The sequence below is a fragment of the Lissotriton helveticus genome, chromosome 5_1 (genome assembly GCF_964261635.1).
Source record: "Lissotriton helveticus chromosome 5_1, aLisHel1.1, whole genome shotgun sequence".
NCBI classification, from domain to species: domain Eukaryota; kingdom Metazoa; phylum Chordata; class Amphibia; order Caudata; family Salamandridae; genus Lissotriton; species Lissotriton helveticus.
Window position 1 is genome coordinate 65,902,352 of NC_136065.1, and position 17,737 is coordinate 65,920,088.

The following is a 17,737-nucleotide window of genomic DNA, read 5'->3' on the forward strand; positions in this document are numbered from 1 at the left end:
ATTTTCTACTAAAGAGAAAAACCAACCCCAAGGACAGAAGTCGGAGACTGATGTCCAGCCCAAGACCAAAAAACAATTGGCCTAAAAAACAAAAACAGGGAAAGCAACAGAAACAGGAGTCTCGTCCTGCTTCTCCAGTGCCAGCCCCCACAGAACGTGTTTATGACTTGCGCGATTGCGCGAAGATTAAGTCACCTGATCGATTTCATGTTTCTGATCAACGCTCTCCTCGTTCTTTTCAGGATTCATCGGCCTCGGCGACCGGTGGTGGAGGAGGCGGCAGGGGTCGGGATGGTCAGCAAGGACGCGACCAGCCCCGCCCGAAAGACAGTGCAGGAAAGCAGGACGGCTCTACACCAAAGAGACCCCAGTTTCAAAAGAAGAAAGTCGCCGCTTTAACAGCGAGATATGCCACAGATAGTGAGAATGCGGCTTCGGAATGTGACATGGGCTCTGACCTTGCTGGACAGCGCGGCGGAGATTACCATAGTGCGAGAGGCCCTGTGTCCACTACTGAAGGTGACAGCGACTGACCGTTATGTTGTAGTGGAAACAGCAGACACTACAGTTACTCCCCCTGACAAACTTTATGAAATTGTCCTTTTGATAGAGGGTGATATACAGCGTACCATTGAAGGGATATTTTGGGAAAATCTTACGACTACATATGATATTTTGTTAGCGGAGGCTAACTGGCCCCCACCTTTTGTGCTCGAAGCTCCGCGAGGGGAGGAGGTAATCCTCCCTAGTTTCGCGCACACAGTCTCGAAGGAGCATGCACTGAATTTTGCAGAAGAGTGGGCTAAGGCTCTTGCGCCGGCTCTGTACCGTAAACATTGTGGGTGGGATAAATTTTCCCCACACCACGAGATTCCTTTGCGGTCTCAGCCACAGCCGCAACCTCAATATCCTATTAGACGTGAAGCAAAGGCTTCCGTTGCGGAAATCCTTGAACAATTAGAGTATCAAAGAGTGATTGAAACATGTGTGTCGCCAATGAATAACCCTCTTTTTACTGTGACCAAGCCTGACGGATCTTATCGTTTGGTATTGGATTACCGGCATTTAAACTTGCATTGCCGTACCTGTGCAGTACAAAATACTCACGGCTCGGCTTTAGTGGATAGTCTTGTGCGTAAGCGGTTTAAAACCACGCTTGACATTTCCAATGGTTTTTATGCCCACCATTTGGATGGTCTAAGTTCCCAAAGGACCTCCTTTACTTGCGGCGGTGTCAAAAAACTATTTCAACGTTTACCTATGGGCTATAAGAATAGTCTTGGGATTTTTACTGCCCGCATTGTCTCTCTCTCAGAGAGAATCGATCCTGATGCATGCTCGTATGTGGATGACATTTATCTCACAGACGACGAACTTTGGGAGCATCTGTGTCGAGTTGACCGCTTAATTTGTAGCTTCGCACACATGGGATACAAATTCAACTTTGCAAAATCGCACATTGCAGAGTATACAGTGTTGTTCCTGGGCTACGAGCTCAACAATGAAGGTAGAGGATTGGCTCCTCACTTCTTGGAGAAATGCGCACAACTGCGCGCTCCTACAACTCTGAAAAAATTGCAGTCTTTGCTGGGATTCTTGAACTTCGGGAGAACATGCATTCCTGATTATGCCCAGCGTATCAAGCCTTTATATGCTTTGATACAACCTACTTTTTCCAAATCATGCTGGCTGCGTGAGCACTCAGCTATCCTGCAGTCTTTGCAGGCTGATTTGCTCGCTTCTAAATTCTTACTGACTCGTGACAACCACACCAACTTGGTGATAAGAATCATCCCTGGGACGGTAGGTGTCACTTACCTGACTTTTAACGAAGGAGACACAGTACCTATTGCTTACAAGTCACACTTGTACACATCGGCTGAAATGCGATTTTCCACTGTGGAGAAAGTTTTGACAGCTGTACAGATGGCAATTCTTAAGGAATGTGCTCTGTCACAGGGAAAACACATGTTGGTTGTTACCCCGTGTCCTGCTTTGGAGGCAGTTATGGAAGCCAGTGTACCTAATTCAAAAGCTTTGCACCCCCGGTGGATACAATGGGCTGCTTCATTGACGTCCCCGGATGTCACGTTTATTTTTGACGCCTCCTTACGGTCGCAGGAGTACTTACAGTATGAATTTGTTCATCCAGCTCCTCCTTTAGCTATGCGGCCTATCGAGGATTTCCATTGCATCATTTACACTGATGGCTCGGCGCAGGTTGCGCATGGCTCTAAACATGCCTACGTTTCCGCTTGCACCATTGTGGTCGGTGCCATGGTCAACGATGAGTTCAAGTCCAGAGTCGTGCACATGCAGACTCTAGGGGACTGCACCACACAATTCCCAGAGCTTCGTGCTCTGATGCTTGCATTGGAGTACACGGATCCTAGTGTGATGACACTTATTTTGAGTGATTCCTATTACTGTGTCCAGTCTTACAAGGAAAACTTGTTCTTTTGGATTCAAAATGACTTTTGTGATTCCAAGGGTAGCACAATAAAACATAAAATGATCTGGGTCCGGGTGGCTGAGCTTAAAGAGCAGTTGCCGCTCGTGTTTGTAATTCACACTCTAGGTCATCAGCGCGTGGGAGTACACGCTGTTGGCAACTCGCCTGCTGATGAGGCAGCGAAATCTGCAGTATTGACATATTTAGTTGCAGCGGTTACACGGTCCAAAAGTAAGATTGATGATGATATCTTGGCGGCTGTTGCTGCCACTGAGAAGGGAGGTAAATATCGTGCGGGGTTCCCTTCGAAGTACACATACCACTTAAGTCCCGATAAGGTTCCTTATGTAAAATTTCTGAAGTTGGGGAGAGGTTGATTCCCAACTCGGACCGCAGAAATACATTGATCACAGCGGCACATGAAGGTGTTGTGTCTGCGCATGCGGGCGTTTCGGCCACTGTGTCTCAGTTAAAACAGCGTTTCTGGTGGCGGGGACTGTACAAACAGACCCGCGATTATGTCCTTCAATGTGACATTTGCCAGCAGATTAAGCCTTCAACTGCTGCGCGTCCGCCACAGACACAGTTGTACATATCTAATAAGCCTCTAGGATGCGTTTATTTAGATCACTGCGGTCCTTTTTCTTCTGATACTGCATATAAGTATATCTTAGTCGCAGTTGATTCATGCACACGCTTTGTCTGGGTCTTGCCCCACCGCAGCGCTGATTCACGGACTGTCATAAGAGATTTGCGCGTCTTTGTAGGGATTTTTGCCTGTGGTACCTTCCATTCGGACAAGGGTCCGGCTTTCGCCTCTAAGGCGTATAAGGATGCCATGATGTCGATGGGGGTCCAAGTCAAGTTTTCGTCTCCGTACAGACCTGAGGGTAATAGTGTAGTGGAACGAATGAACCGTGACTTAAAGCAATCATTGACAGCTCGAGTTATAGGCACTGGCAGGAACTGGCTGGCCCATCTCAATGGCGTGCAGCGTGCTCTTAATAATCTCCCTAGAAGGTCTCTGGGTGGGCGGACCCCATACTAAATGCTTTTTGGTATTAAGATGTATGTACCGGACCTTGACGGTCTAGACTGGGTGGCTCGCGCCACGACCTTTGACGTAGATGAACATTGTAATGTTTTACAGACTCTACCAAAGACAAGAGACGATCTTGCAAAGGAACATTTGACCTCCACTTCGGATGATGCGTTGCAGATCCCGGTAGTTGGCTGGCTACCCCAAGTTGGAGAACTGGTTTGGGAGAAGATCGAGAACAAGAAAGAATTTGGTCCCTCCTATCGAGCTCCGGTTCCTGTGCTTGGTGTGAAGGACACAAGAACAGTCATTTTACCACCACTTCCAGGTCGTAAGGAAAACAGGTTTATCTCCATTGACAATGTCAAGATACACAGAGTGGCCGATTCTTCTTAGTATGACACCGGCAGTCTCCTGTCCTTCCATTGTGAGAAATTCTGTTTTGGCCACAGCTTCTAATCCTGAGCCAGAGGTGGCCATCGAGATGCCTACAATTTCCAGTCCTTTATTAAGTACTTTGCCTGGTACTAACATTGATGAAATTGATTACACTTACCCAACTGACTTATCGATGCCTGATTTACAAACACGTTTGGCCACAGAATCCAGATTTTCATTTGACACTGTCTCGCACACTTCAGGCAAGCCCTCTCGGATTGCAGTATATACAAGATTATTTAAAAAACATTTTTTAATTCCTCCTTGGACATATGTTTGGCTAGTGCTTTTTTCAATTTATCTTTTTATGTCAATTGGTTTTGTGTTTTATTTTTTCCAAATCGTCAATGGACACTATGTCGAAGAGAGAACATGCATTCGACATCTCAATGGAACATTGGCACCCCTTTCCAATGCACACAGACTGAAGAGAGACTTGGTTTTTGTAATATCCCTGCTTGACCTGTCCTAGATGGGATTCTATGGGATGATGTTAAATTTCAAATCCATGGCCCAACTGAGGTTATTAATCTCCCTAATGTGCTTAGAGTAAACACGGGGGATGTGGTGAAACAAAGCATACGTTCTGTTGATTGGTCAGGCCGTGGAGGCATTGTTTTCTGATTTGAAATATTATGCTGCCTTTGATGCTGAAGATTTATATTTAGATTCTGCTAATTATGGTGATTTATTTTGCTTCCAACATTTTGGCAACCACTTCTTACACAAAACTAGTTCCAGAAGAAATACTGTAAATTATACACAGTGGGAGCATTGCCCGGCTCCTTTACAAGGCAGTTCAAGTACATTTTTGAAAAAGTACACATATTTTACCGACTGTAATCATCCAATCCCACATCATTTTATTTTAAAATGACAGAAAAATCCATGTCCAAGGTTAGACTTACCGATACTAAATTATTGTATTCGAAGTCCTTCCTCGACCAGTTAGCTGTTGGAGGCTACGAGTTGTGGAAGGAGACGATTGACCTTAAATCAATTTGGGGTTCTAAAAGTTGGCAGGTGCAAGGCACTGAGGCTTTGCACCGTGCATGTCTCATCCCAAATCATATGTTATTTTTGAACTCTACCATTTCTCAAACGACATGCTTTGGATTGGCTTCTTCTAAAAAATTGAATACTCCTTCCATCCCTGATTTAGAAGAATATTCAAGTTGGGGTAATTTTACCAAATTTTACATTAAGGAATTGCAAACTCTGTTGCAAAACTCGTCCTTTAACATATCCAGTTTGGATCCTAATGGTTGGCTATTGTGGCACAGAGGTGCTGATTCATGCCAAAATCGTTTTCTGGGTTTAGCTGATGGCTTCAAACAAATCAGGACCGATCCCCGTTTTGAGAATGACCATTCTGTCACCACTTATTCAATAGGCAAATTATGTCAGAATTGGCTCCAACATTCTACCCTGGCATCAGTTAAACTGCATCTATCTAAACTAACGGGTGATGTTGATTTAAATGATTTTATAAAAGGCCCGGCTAGTGGTAGATCAAAACGATGGATATATGCGGTTTATAATGAAATCTGGAATACGTCACAGATTGAGGCGGCTACCCGCCTTAGGGTTATTGATCAAGCTAACTTGGAGAAAGTGCTTGCAGTTGTAGATAATAGCATTAACACGCTTTCTTCCCGTATTTACACATTGGACAATATTGTATCGTCTGTTGTTGATTTTTTTTTTAAGACCAATGGTCCCAAACTTTATTTAAATTCACAGATAAGTCAATAAATGTACATACAGTGTCAAAACAACGGAGAAATGTCACAAACAGTTCCCAGCAGATTGTATACGTCAACACAGCGATTATACATGAGTGAAAGTAAACAGGTGCTGGTAGAAATGCAATGGTACATAATAAACTGTGCCAGGGAGTGACTCATAGTGTAGTGCCCGCAGTTTGCAGCACTGCAGAAAGGGCCTAGCGCGTTCAAAAAAGGAAAGTCCACAGTTAGTGCATGAAATTGAGTTCCCTGTACAATACAGCCGAGAATAGAGGCAACAGTGGTGGTGTGTACTGGCATGATTAGGGGTACAGTATAATCGGCCTCTGTGTCAACCAAAAGGTGAACTGGGAAGTCTAATACTAGGGGGAGGGAAAAACATTCCAAAAAAAAAAACCCGTTGGACTAGCATTCGTGTGTGTGGTAGTGTACCCAGGATCCTAACTGTGTGCGGTGCATCCGGTAGGGGCCATGCAGGGGTGGGGGTAAGTGAGGAGGCGGTGTCAGGGCAAAAAAGGGGGGCGGGGGGCACAGGCGGCAGGAAGGCAGATGCGGCAGGGGATGTCTTCGCCACACACGGTCTCGGTCACCGGGGGGGGTGGGAGGGGGCGCGCGGAGTGGGGGGAAATACCGGGGGGGGAGGGGGGGAGGGGGAAAAAGGGGGGAGGGCAAAGAAGGGGTGGGGGGAGGGGGAGAAGGAGAGGGGCGGTGGAGCCTGTGTTAGGTACGGACGGTAGCCGAGGGGGCCCCCCCTATGTCGCAGCGGGACGGCACTCTATTGCGGCTTGTGTGCATGCGTTGTGATACGCAATCAGGGCAGCGTCCCAGTCCTGGGCGATCGGGTATTTCCGGAGGCCAGCGGTTTCCTCCCTATGGAGTGACACACTCTCCGCACAGGCCCAGTTAGCAAAAGAGCGGCGCCAGTCCGCAGGGCGCGGCGGGTCAGCACTTTTCCAGCGTCGTGTGATAAGACGCTTGGCCGTGATAAGGCCTAAATCCCAAAAGCGCGCCCGCATCTTGGTCTGTTTGGTCCTCTTGTAGAGTCCCAAGAGGCACACCTCCCAAGTCTTGGGAAGAGGTTCGCCCGTGGCCGCCGTCAACATGTCCGCGACCGCAGACCAGTACGAGGTAAGATGAGCGCAGCTCCAGAGTGCATGCAGGAGGTCCGAGTCTTGGAGGCCGCATCTAGGACACGCCGAGGAAGTGAGCCCGAAGTAACGATTCAGTTTGTCCGGAGATAGATACGCCCGGTGGATGATGTAATACTGTATAATCTTGAATCGTGCATTGCGGGGGACGACCCTGGCGCCCGCCAGAATAGCATTCCACTGGGTGTCTGTCCAGTCCGTGCCACGGTCGGCCATCCACTTGTCCCTCAATCTCCGAGAGGAGAATTGCGTGTGGATGTGTAAGGCTTGCGCAAGCCAATGTACAAGATGCGAACCATCTCCCATCACGTGCAGGTATTGGATGAGTAGGTGTGTGGGCGGCTCGTGACTAAGGTCACCCCACGCCTCTGTCAACACACGTAGGAGTCTGGCATGTGTCAGAAATTGACCCATTGGCAGCTCTGTGTCCGCGGCCAAGGTCTCGAAGGGCAACAGCTCCCCGTCGCTATACAGGCCGCCCAGGTCGTCCAAGTCCACCGCAGTCCAGCTGCGTAGTTCGGCCGAGGAGAGCGTGCCTGCACCTAGGGGCGCCCCTAGTAGAGGCAGATTCGGGGCATAGGGCACTATATGTTTGGTGAGCCGGAGGCTCCGCGCGAGGCACCGTTTCGCCACTGCTACCAGGATCTGCGCGGGGGGCGACCCCGCGCTAGCGGGTGGAAGAGGGCAAGCGCCTGTACGGGAGACAGGATGGTATCAGCCGTAGCTGTGTCCACCAAGTTCTTACCGCTCAGCCAGTAGGCAACCCACTGCAGCTGTGCCGCTAAGAAATAAAGTTCCTGATTGGGAACCGCTAGGCCTCCAGCATCCACGGGCGCAAACAGAGTCTTCAGGGCTACCCGGGGCCTCCCCTTATTCCAGACGAGGCGTCTAGTGAGGGAGTCCAGCTCCCTAAAGATGCGCGCCGGCACATACACTGGCAGATTGGTGTAGTAATAGAGAAGCCGGGGAAGCATTACCATCTTGGTCAGCGCCACCCTGGCGGGCACATTGAGCGGGAGGGAATTCCAGAATGTGACCTGGGCCGTAAGCGAGGAAATGGCTCCTACCAGATTCCCCTCCAGGAGGTCTACGGGGTCTCGGTATATGAGTATCCCCAGGTACCGGAATACCGTCGGGTGCCATCGGAGCGTCTCCCCCATCATGCGTATATCACACTGTGGCATCTCGCTATTGAACGCATAAGTCCCAGACTTAGCCCAGTTGACACGGAGCCCCGACATGTCGCCAAATGTCCGAAACATGTCCGTGAGCGCCGCTGGTATTTGCGTGAGATCTCTGACATATAGCAGCAGATCGTCGGCATATAGAGACACCGAGTGTGTGCCATCTGCCAGCGGTATGCCCCAGGCGGCTCCGGAGCTGCGGAGCATCTCGGCCAGTGGCTCCATCGCTAAGGCGAATAATACGGGGGAGAGGGGGCAGCCCTGCCTAGTGCCCCTCCCGATGCGGATCCTGTCCGAGAACAACCGCCCAGTCCGGACTCGGACCTCTGGGGCCTGGTAGAGGAGTCCCACCATCTGCACGTAAGCGTCCCCCAGTTCGTATTTCTCCAGGACTCGGAGGAGATATGGCCACTCCACCGAGTCGAACGCCTTTTCCAAATCAAGTACGATGCATCCCGAGCGTGGCCAGGCTGGGGCCGCATAGCGTTGGATTCTAAAAAAACGGCGTAGATTGTAGGACGTGCTCCGTGTGGGTACAAAGCCATTCTGATCAGAGTGTACCAGAGTGGGGACCAGTGGCGCTAGTCTCCGGGCTAGGGCCGCTGCAAGAATTTTATAATCGGTATTTAGGAGCGCTAGCGGCCTGTAGGAGCCGAGGTCGCTCGCTTCTTTACCCGGCTTCAGCAGGGAGACCACATTAGCCTCGTTCAGGGACGCCGGGAGTTCAGCGTCTTCCAGTGCCGCCCCATACATTTTCAGCAGTTCCGGTATTAATACCAGGGAGTAGGCCTTGTAAAACTCCGCCGGGAGCCCGTCAGGGCCCGGCGTATTGCAATTGGAGAGGGAGAAAATCACCTCACGCAACTCCTCACCAGTAAGCGTGGCTCCTAGTTCGGCCTGTTGGGCAGCGGTAGCCGTCGGGAGCTGTAAAGACGTCAGATAGTCCATGATCTCCACCACCGTGGCCCTCAGCCGCGAGCTGTACAGGGACGTGTAGTGCGACGTGAACGCATCATGGATCTGTTGCTGGGTATAGACCTCAACGCCCTGGGGTGTACGGATAGATAGGATCGATGCAGAGTGCGTGTCTTGTCGTATCAACCATGACAGGAGTCTGCCAGGTTTGTCGCCTGCATTGTGGGTGCGCGCGGAATGTGCTGCGAAGTTGATGTTCTTTAGGCGTTCCAGCAGAGCCGCGTGGTCCGCTCTGGTTGAGATGAGTTGGGCATCATCTCCCCTCTCTGCATCCCGTTCACTGTCCAACAGAGCCTCCTCCGCCTGCAGCAGATCTCTCTCCACTTGCCTACGCAAGCTTGCTTGGACACCCAGGCAGCTGCCCCGGATCACCGCTTTAAAAGCGTCCCACTCAATTCTCGGGGAGGAGGACGAGTCCATATTGTCCTCGAAGTACCGTAAGATCCTCCCGGAGATTTCCTCTCGGAATGGGGTGTCAAGTAGGAGATCCGGTTGCAGGCGCCACGTCGGTATGGGCGGGCGTGGGCGCTTCCATCCATATACCAGCGTGTGCGGGTTATGGTCCGAATGTGTCCGGCCAAGGTAGTCAGTGTCAGACACAGAGGGGAGCAGGTCACGGGACAGCATGAATCTGTCCAATCTAACATGTAGAGAATGGGCTCCCGAGTAGTAGGAGTATACCCGGGCGGTGGGGTTCCTGACGCGCCATGCGTCCTGTAAGTTCCATTGCGCCGCCCAGTCAAGGAGGGCCCTGGACGTCGCCTGTACCGGGGCGAGCGCTACCGGGAGGGACGAACGATCAAGGGAAGCGTCGAGCACGCAGTTGTAATCCCCGCCTAACAACAAGGGTATGCCCGGCCAGGACGCCATCGTCGCCGACAGTCGTGTGAAAAATTTCCCCTGTTCCACATTAGGAGCGTAGAGTGAGGCTATGACTACCTGCAGTCCGTCAAGTCTGCCCTGTATGAAGACGTAGCGTCCCTCAGTGTCAATATTGCTGTGTGTGAGTGCAAATGGAACCCCGGGCCGGACCCAGATCAAGGTCCCTCTCGCGAACGCAGAGAAGGTTGTGGCAAATATCTGACCCCTCCATTTGCGGCGAAGTGTGGCTACCTCAGTGGCAACTAGGTGTGTCTCCTGGAGCAATGCAATCTGAATCTGATGCCTTTTAAGGTAGGAATATACCTGGTATCTGCGTGAAGGTGTGTGCATGCCCCGGACATTCCAGGTACAAAATTTAAACGTAGCCATCACAACGCTGATCACGGTCAAGAACCCATTCCCCCCCCCCCCAGGCCCCCACCCGCCCCACCCGTCCCCGCGTAGCAGCAGCAAACAATGAGCAGTATCACCCCACAGCCCCGCCCCGGAACCCAAGGATGCACGCAATAGCAGGACAGTACCAACACTAGTCTCAGAAGGCATAACATGAACATAAACATAATACCAAAAGGGCAACAACAAAAACAAGTCGCCGCCCAAACGCTCTATCGAGCTCAATCAATCCGTAAGGTCAATGGGGGGGTGACTAAGTACAGCACCTGAGTGAAACAAGGTAGTTCATTACGTCCGAAGAGCCGCAGCGGCTCCCTTGCCACAGGCAGAGGGCCAAAAGGACGCCAGGAATCAGTGATAGTGTCCGTGGCCAGGACCGATTCCCAGTGTCACCTGACCCGGACAGTCGATCTCAAAGCAGGAGCGTGCCTGTCGCCTCCCAGGGGGGAGGGGCACTCACCTCTAGGGGTCCGTCCACCCCCTGAAATACATGGTCCCGGTGGGACTCTGGCAGGGTGACCCCGGCTCCCCTCCCGGCGTCACGGCAGCTCCGCGGCAGTCCGGTGAGCGGGGGGGGGGGGGAGGGGGTGGTGTTCGGCAGCAAAGTGTGGGCGCCACAGAAGACAGCGACCATGGTTGCTAGGGCCCCCAAGATTGTCAGTGTGGGCCCTTGATCGAGCCATCTCTGAGGGCGTGGTGACTGGTCCAATATGAAAGACCCGCCGGTCCAGCCAGGCTGGGTGGAGGAGGATTGTTCATGATATCAGGTCCGACGTTTGGGGTGTGACATCAGGTAGGCCCTCTGGATTAGAGCCATCTGGTAGACCGAACAAGTAGTCGTCGTCTTCGCTCCCGCGTGAGTGGGGGCTAGCGTTGGAAAGCAGGATAGGCGATTGTGACCCGCTAATCTCAGCTGTTATGCGGACGGCTTCCTATTGTTCAATTTGGATTTGTTCCGGGGTCGGACCGATCTCCGCTGCCCCGGTCGGCGACTCGGCCCTCGAGGTGTGTCGTTGTCTCCGCCTGCGTGTGCCTCGATTCCGGCGTTGTTCCCGCGGCGCAGGCCCAGGGTTCGTGTCAACCCCCGAATCCAGCCACGCCATGGCCGCCTCAGGGGTGTCAAAAAAGTGGGTCCTGTCCTGCGCCACAACTCTGAGGCGTGCTGGAAACAACAGTGAGTATTTGAGAGTCAATCGTCTAAGCCGTTGTTTCACCACGTGGAAGGATTGGCGTCGCCTCTGAACCTGGATGGTGTAATCGCGGAAAAACATCACCTTGGCATTGTCCACTTGAATATCCAACAGTTTCCGCGTTTCGCGGAGGATGGCATCCCGGTCGCGGTAGTTCAGCACTCGCATGAGCATCGGCCTCGGGTAGGAGCCCTCCGGGGGAGGGCGAGAAGGAACTCTGTGCGCCCGTTCTACCACAAAGTGCGGCGACATCGTGCCGTCTGGGAGAAGTTCCCTGAGCCAGGCCTCCATATGCTCCGCCGTCTCTCTCCGTTCCCATCGTTCCGGCAGGCCCACTATGCGCACGTTGTTTCTCCGGGACCCGTCCTTCCGCGTCCTCTGCTCTATCCTCAAGGAACTCCACCCGGTTGAGCAGGTCCTGGACGTGTTTGTCCGTCTGCGCCATTTTAGGTGTGGTCTCCGCCATCGCGTGCTCCAGGGTCGCGGTGCGGTCGGCCAATTTCTTGTGGTCGGTACGGAGAAGTGTCAGGTCTACGGCCACTCTGTCGATTCTGTTCTCCAGCGACGTGCGGGTCAGCTGCATGGATTCCTCCAGGCGCTCCATGGCCGCCAGCATAGTGTCCAGTTTGGATGTAGTCTGGTCCGTTTCCATAGGCTTCACCATTTTCCCCTTGTTCGATGACCCTCCTGTGCCAGTCTTTGCCCTGGTCCCCCCGGACATGTGGGAAGCCTTTGCGGTCTGTCAAACGGGCGGGTACGTCCTCGTAACGCGTGGTGGAGGGACCGGTGTGTGTCAGTCCCCCGGTCAGGGCCAACGTTGCATCCGTTGGCGAATGGCGTGTGGCTGCAGGTGGGAGGGGGAGGTCCGCCTCACCACAGGGTCCCAGGATTCCGTGGTACACAGCCAACTGAGGAGGAAGAACTGACCGTGTGGCTACCGACAGAAGAACCCTCAGGCGTGGCGGTCAGTGCCGCGCCGAACTAGTCTGTTGGTGGCCTCTCGTCTGCGCCTCGTGGCCGCTCGACAGGCCGGAACGACAGGTCTCTCTCAGCGAGCCCGTCTGCTGGGCCCGGGAAGATGCACTACGTCGGACGTCGCCAGGCACTACCTAGTGCCACATGGGGATCCACGGTGTCTGGCCCACACTCGGCAGAGGTGAGGGGGGCGCGAGCCGGAGAATCCGTGCTCCTGCACGTGGCCGGGAGAGTCTCTCAGTGTCGGGTCGCCTGTCCACGAGGGCCGACGCGTCGTGGCCTCGGCGCACACACGGCGCAGTCCTGGTTCCTCCTTGCTAGATGGGTCCGGCGGTGCTCCGCGACCCCCTCCACGCGGCGGGCACGTGCGAGAGAAGGACGCGGTATCACCGGTGGCAATCTGCCCTGGCCGGTGGTGGCAGTGTCGGTGCAGGTTTCGTGGTGGCCCAGCTCGGTGGCCCACCGGTGTCCGTCTAGCCGGGATGTGAGGTTCAGCGCCGGCGGGGCAATGAGTCAGTCCGCCATGGGCCGCCGCGCTGTAGGGGTACGCAGCGCCTGGGGTCCTCGTGTGGGCAGGGCGCCGAAGGTGCACCGCAGCGCGTCGCAGGTCCGCTTCCTGGGCCGGGCCTGTGGTTGGGCGTCTGGTAGGCCAGGGGGCGTCCAGAGGGGTTGTGCCAGGCAGTATAGGCCCTGGGCTGGAGGGGCCTCGGGCCGTCGTCACCGATGTGGACCTCTGGGCGGGATCGCGCACTCACCCCTCAGTAATCATGGAGCCCGGCAGGGTGGTCTCAGCAGCTGTAGGTAAGGCGGATCGATCTCGCCCTTGTGAGCCCAGGTCGTGGGCCTCCCACCGGTGTCCGGGGTCCCCGCAGTGTCCCACCGTTGTGGAGGATCCAAGGTGTGGGACGCAGTCCCGACTCAGCGCCAGACAGTGCGCCGTAGGTCACTTGTTCCGCGGCCTGCTCCGCAAGGTCGGATCCCCGGCCTCAATTAGTCTGGGCTGCCGGCCGGAAGTGCATACTGGGCGGCTAGCTGTGAGGGTCGCTGCCGGCCGGAGGGCCAGGTGGTCCGATCCGCCTGGAAAGCGCTCCGGAGGTGGGTCTGGTATCCGGGCACACTCGGTCTGAGTTTGGGCCCGGTGCTGGCAGGAAATACCGGATAAATGGCCCGTGTTTTGGGAGCCTCACACGGAGCTCAGACTAGGCACGTCCGTTCACATCGCGTGCTTGGCCACGCCCCCGTATCGTCTGTTGTTGATATTGTGCAAAATGAAGTGTCTGTGTTATACCATGGTCAAAATCAATTGCGTTCCATTATACAGTTTGCATGGACCCTGCAGACACTTAAGGCCGGAAAAGTGCCTTGGAATTACATGATTGGATAGTTTGGGAATGGGGTTCTTCTGCGAGATACACGCTCGAAGCCACAGTCAGACGAATTCATATGTTAATTGCTCGTTTTCACCTGTGGGCCTGCCAGGATGTTTTAAGCACTTTAACAGCGCCTGCTGTACCCTGTACTTCTACTTTGGAGAATCCGTTTTGAAGACTTGCTAGATCACTGCACGGGAGCCGCAGCGTGTGGACCTTTTGGCTGGACAGACCGCGAGGGCGACAGCGGACCCTCTGACTCACTCCAGAACTGCCCACAGGACCGTGGAGGGAAGCGAGGAGAACACCATGACCCTGGGCTTGTTGTAGTTGCGTCGGAACACCGAGGCGGACTCCAAGACCCAGGATCCTTCATCTGACACCACCTGGCCCGGGAGCAAGCCGCGCCCACCCCCCCAGCTGCCTTATCTGACCTCGCCGCTCCCGCTGCGCGGGAGCCGCAGCGTGGGGACCTTTTGGCTGGACAGACCGCGAGGGCGACAGCGGACTCTCTGACTCACTCCAGAGCTGCTCACAGGACCGCGGAGGCAAGCGGGGAGAACACCGTGACCCTGGGCTTGTTGTAGTCGCGCCAGAACACCGAGGCGGACTCCAAGACCCAGGATCCTTCACCTGACACCACCTGGCCCGGGAGCAAGCCGCGCCCAAACCACCCACCCTACATAACAGTTCCATCCACACCGCGACGCGGGAGCGCGCGCGGGAGCGTCCCGGGAGAAGCCCGGGACAAGGGCGGGACCGTCTGTGGCCGTCCGGGCCCGACCGAGGCTGGGCTGGGCCACGGACTTTGGCTCTTCTTCCTTCACCTAAAAACTGTGAGACATTTGTTTATGCTATAGTCTCTCTATTTATGCACGTGTATTTTTAGTAGTTATTTGATACAACTATGTCTAAACTTAGATCGGCTAAAACCCCCTTGGTGACGAGTACAATGGACAACTACTTGGTTAAAGTAGTAAGTAAAATTAACAAGGAAAGGCGTCTCTCATTAAACCGGATAAGCCCTCCGGCTTCTCCTACCTTTCTGTCCAACCCCACAGAAACTACTGTCCCTGATCTTAACTGTACCCAAGGTTCTCAATTATTAAACGGTAATGAATCAGATGCCCCCCTAGTGTTGAGCCAAACAGTTTTAGATAACTCCCAGGATATCTCAGTACAACCCTCCCCGATATCTTCTCCAGTACCTTCTCCGGTACGAAGAGTTGTAAGGGCCTGCAGGAAGTTACCTGCTAAGCGGGGGGGGAATAGGAAAAATAAGAGAGCTGGCACGCCACTTATAATTCTAGGGGGAGTAAATGAGACCCCAAATAAGACCGAGATGGCAAAGCTGAACTCAGATCAAATCGACCTGTTGGTGAGCCTCATTGAATCTAAATTAGAACTTTTGATTAAACCCCTTATGACCAAAATAGATCAGGTCTCAAAAGAGGTATCCAGACTCGGTGGCCTATTGAATTCTCAATTAGGTATATCAAATAAGAGCACCCAGGGAGGGAATAACACAATAAAGGTTGCAGTTGCTACTGGTAATGGGGGTAAAAAGACTGCACAACCTGCACCAGCTTCCCAAGTCCCCCCTGTAATTGTACCAGCTGCTCTACCACCTCCCCCCAGCCACTCAACCATCCCTAACGATCCCGAGAAACCAACCCATTTCGACAGGGGGGCACAACAGTGAGGAGAGAAGGGATATAAATAGAAGACCCTCTGTCAATCTCCTCCCAGATTGCGCACCATATATAGTGGTACTAACTAACGTACCTGGGGTGGATTCTCACCTTACTGAGTCGGGGACAGAATCTCATGATTCTTTGAAAAACAAATCAGTGGCATGGTTAAATAGAAATTGTGGGTTCCCCCTATCCTTTTCAGATGATATAATATCGACTCGTAGAGTTAGCTGGATAGGGAATTCGAGGAAAAATACCAGTGGGGATTGTATTATTGTTAATTTTAGGCACCCGTAGCATGTTGCCACTGTCTTGCTCAGAGCTGCTTCTCTGCCAATTGTTGACAATATTGTATGTGCTCGCCCCCTTGGTTTTTTCTATAATCACCATGGTAATACATCATATTTGCATACTACTCTGCCCAAGTCAGCTCCATCAATGTTTGGGCGTGGCTGTGATATGCCTTTGCAAAATGGACTCTATCCTGCGAATAGAATGGACTCATTTCATTACAGGTTGCCCAGGCCAAACAGTCATTTTGATCATCCACTCCCACTGGCCAATCGATATTCCCCTCTATCTTCTCTGGAGGAAAATGATTGACTGCCAAACATTTCGAGGAACAATGTACAGCCCTCACATTCTTCCTGCAGGATCATGACATGGAATATTGCTGGAATTAAGGCCAAAGTAGGGAATGATACTTGGATCGACTATTTAAAAACTTATGACATTATAGCGTTTCAAGAGACCTGGGATTTGACGGATAGTTTCTCTTTGGAGGGGTACAGCCACTTTTGCATCCCAGCAACCTGCAGTACGGCAGGCAGAGGCAAGGGTGGTTTACTAAGCTTATTTAAACTTGATCTAAAGGGCACACTAACTCTGTGTAATTCAGGATGTCAAAATTGCTTAATTGTTGAATAATCCTCTTCTGACACTCCTAATGTTTTATTTATTCATTTCTATAATTCACGTGCAACTGAGTTAACTAGTTTTAATCTAGATTTCCTGGAGAAATTTCTGTCAGTCTACAGAAGCAATGGGAATACCTTTGAAATATTCCTTTTAAGGGACTTTAACATCCATCCCAGCAACCAACCATGTACCAATACAGAGGAGGAGGGGCCCCCTTATTCTTCCCCTATTCACCTTGAACACTCAAAACGAGGTGAGGCCCTCGAAAATTTTCTGGCAAGATGGAATCTTTATGAGTCTGGCTGCGGGGAAGGTGGTTTCAGGACCCCCACTTTTAAAGGGTCAGCCGATGGTACTATTATTGATTATATTTTTATGACTTCCTTTGTATTATGTAAGGTTTTATTCTATAAAACTGAGGTCTCGGTCTTCAGTGATCATAACCCGGTGTCAGTAGACATAATATCCGCAGATTTATTCATTTTTAAAAATGTGATACATAAGGGCGGCCTAAATGTGATTGCTAAAGACCAAGGACGCAGGCTAAAATGGTCAAATATAGTCCCTGAAACCTTCTTGCAAGATGTACTGGGCAAGGTTAAAGACGATGTGGCCATATGCTTAGAGAAGCAGGCTCAAAATACCCATGTGGTCATCGCCTTTGATAACATCTGTAGACAAATTAACCAAAGCCTACTTGCTGGCCCCCGACAGTCAAGACATCATGGGAAAAGATGGTTTAATAAAAAATGCTCTGGGGCACATGCACCTTTACTTAAGGCTCTGAAGGCTACCCCTAAAGATAGAGCTCTTATAGTAAGCCTGAGATGTGCATATAAGAAAGCTATCATGGATCGAAAAAATGAGTTGAAAGAAGAGGCCTGGTTGCAATTACTTGCCCCTGAGACTTTAAAAAATAGTGCGCAGTTCTGGAAAATCGTTAATCAACCATTATTCTCGGCTGAAGATAACCCTCTTCTAGAGACAAACATCCCGGATGAGGGCTGGATTTAACATTTTGGGAATATCTATTCAACCCCAGACTTGGAAAAACAGCAGATTAAAAATGTTCCTAGCTCTGAGGGCTTACATGTGATATTTGAAGAGACAGAGGTAGAAAGAGCGATTGAACAGACCTTAAAAAATAAGGCCCCAGGTCCTGACGGGGTTCCTGCAGACGTTTTTAAATGTGCGCCAAAATTTTGGTCTAAAACCCTGTGTAGTGTTTTTAACGCCCTGAAACAAAATATTATACCGGAGTCTTGGAAAAAATCTATCATTATTCCAGTTTTTAAGAAAGGAGATAGGCAGGACCCCTCCTGTTATAGACC

At 51.9% G+C, this 17,737-nt stretch overlaps 1 protein-coding gene across 1 annotated transcript in view; it reads right to left on the reverse strand.

Moving 5' to 3' along the window:
- The window catches only part of LOC144752382 (uncharacterized), a 91,402-nt gene extending 81,998 nt beyond the window's left edge, over positions 1–9,404 (reverse strand). The window contains exon 1 of the mRNA XM_078640317.1: positions 8,882–9,404. Coding sequence (XP_078496443.1) covers positions 8,882–9,404 — 523 coding nt within the window. The remainder of the gene's footprint in view (positions 1–8,881) is intronic.
- Between the last annotated feature and the right edge of the window lie 8,333 nt (positions 9,405–17,737).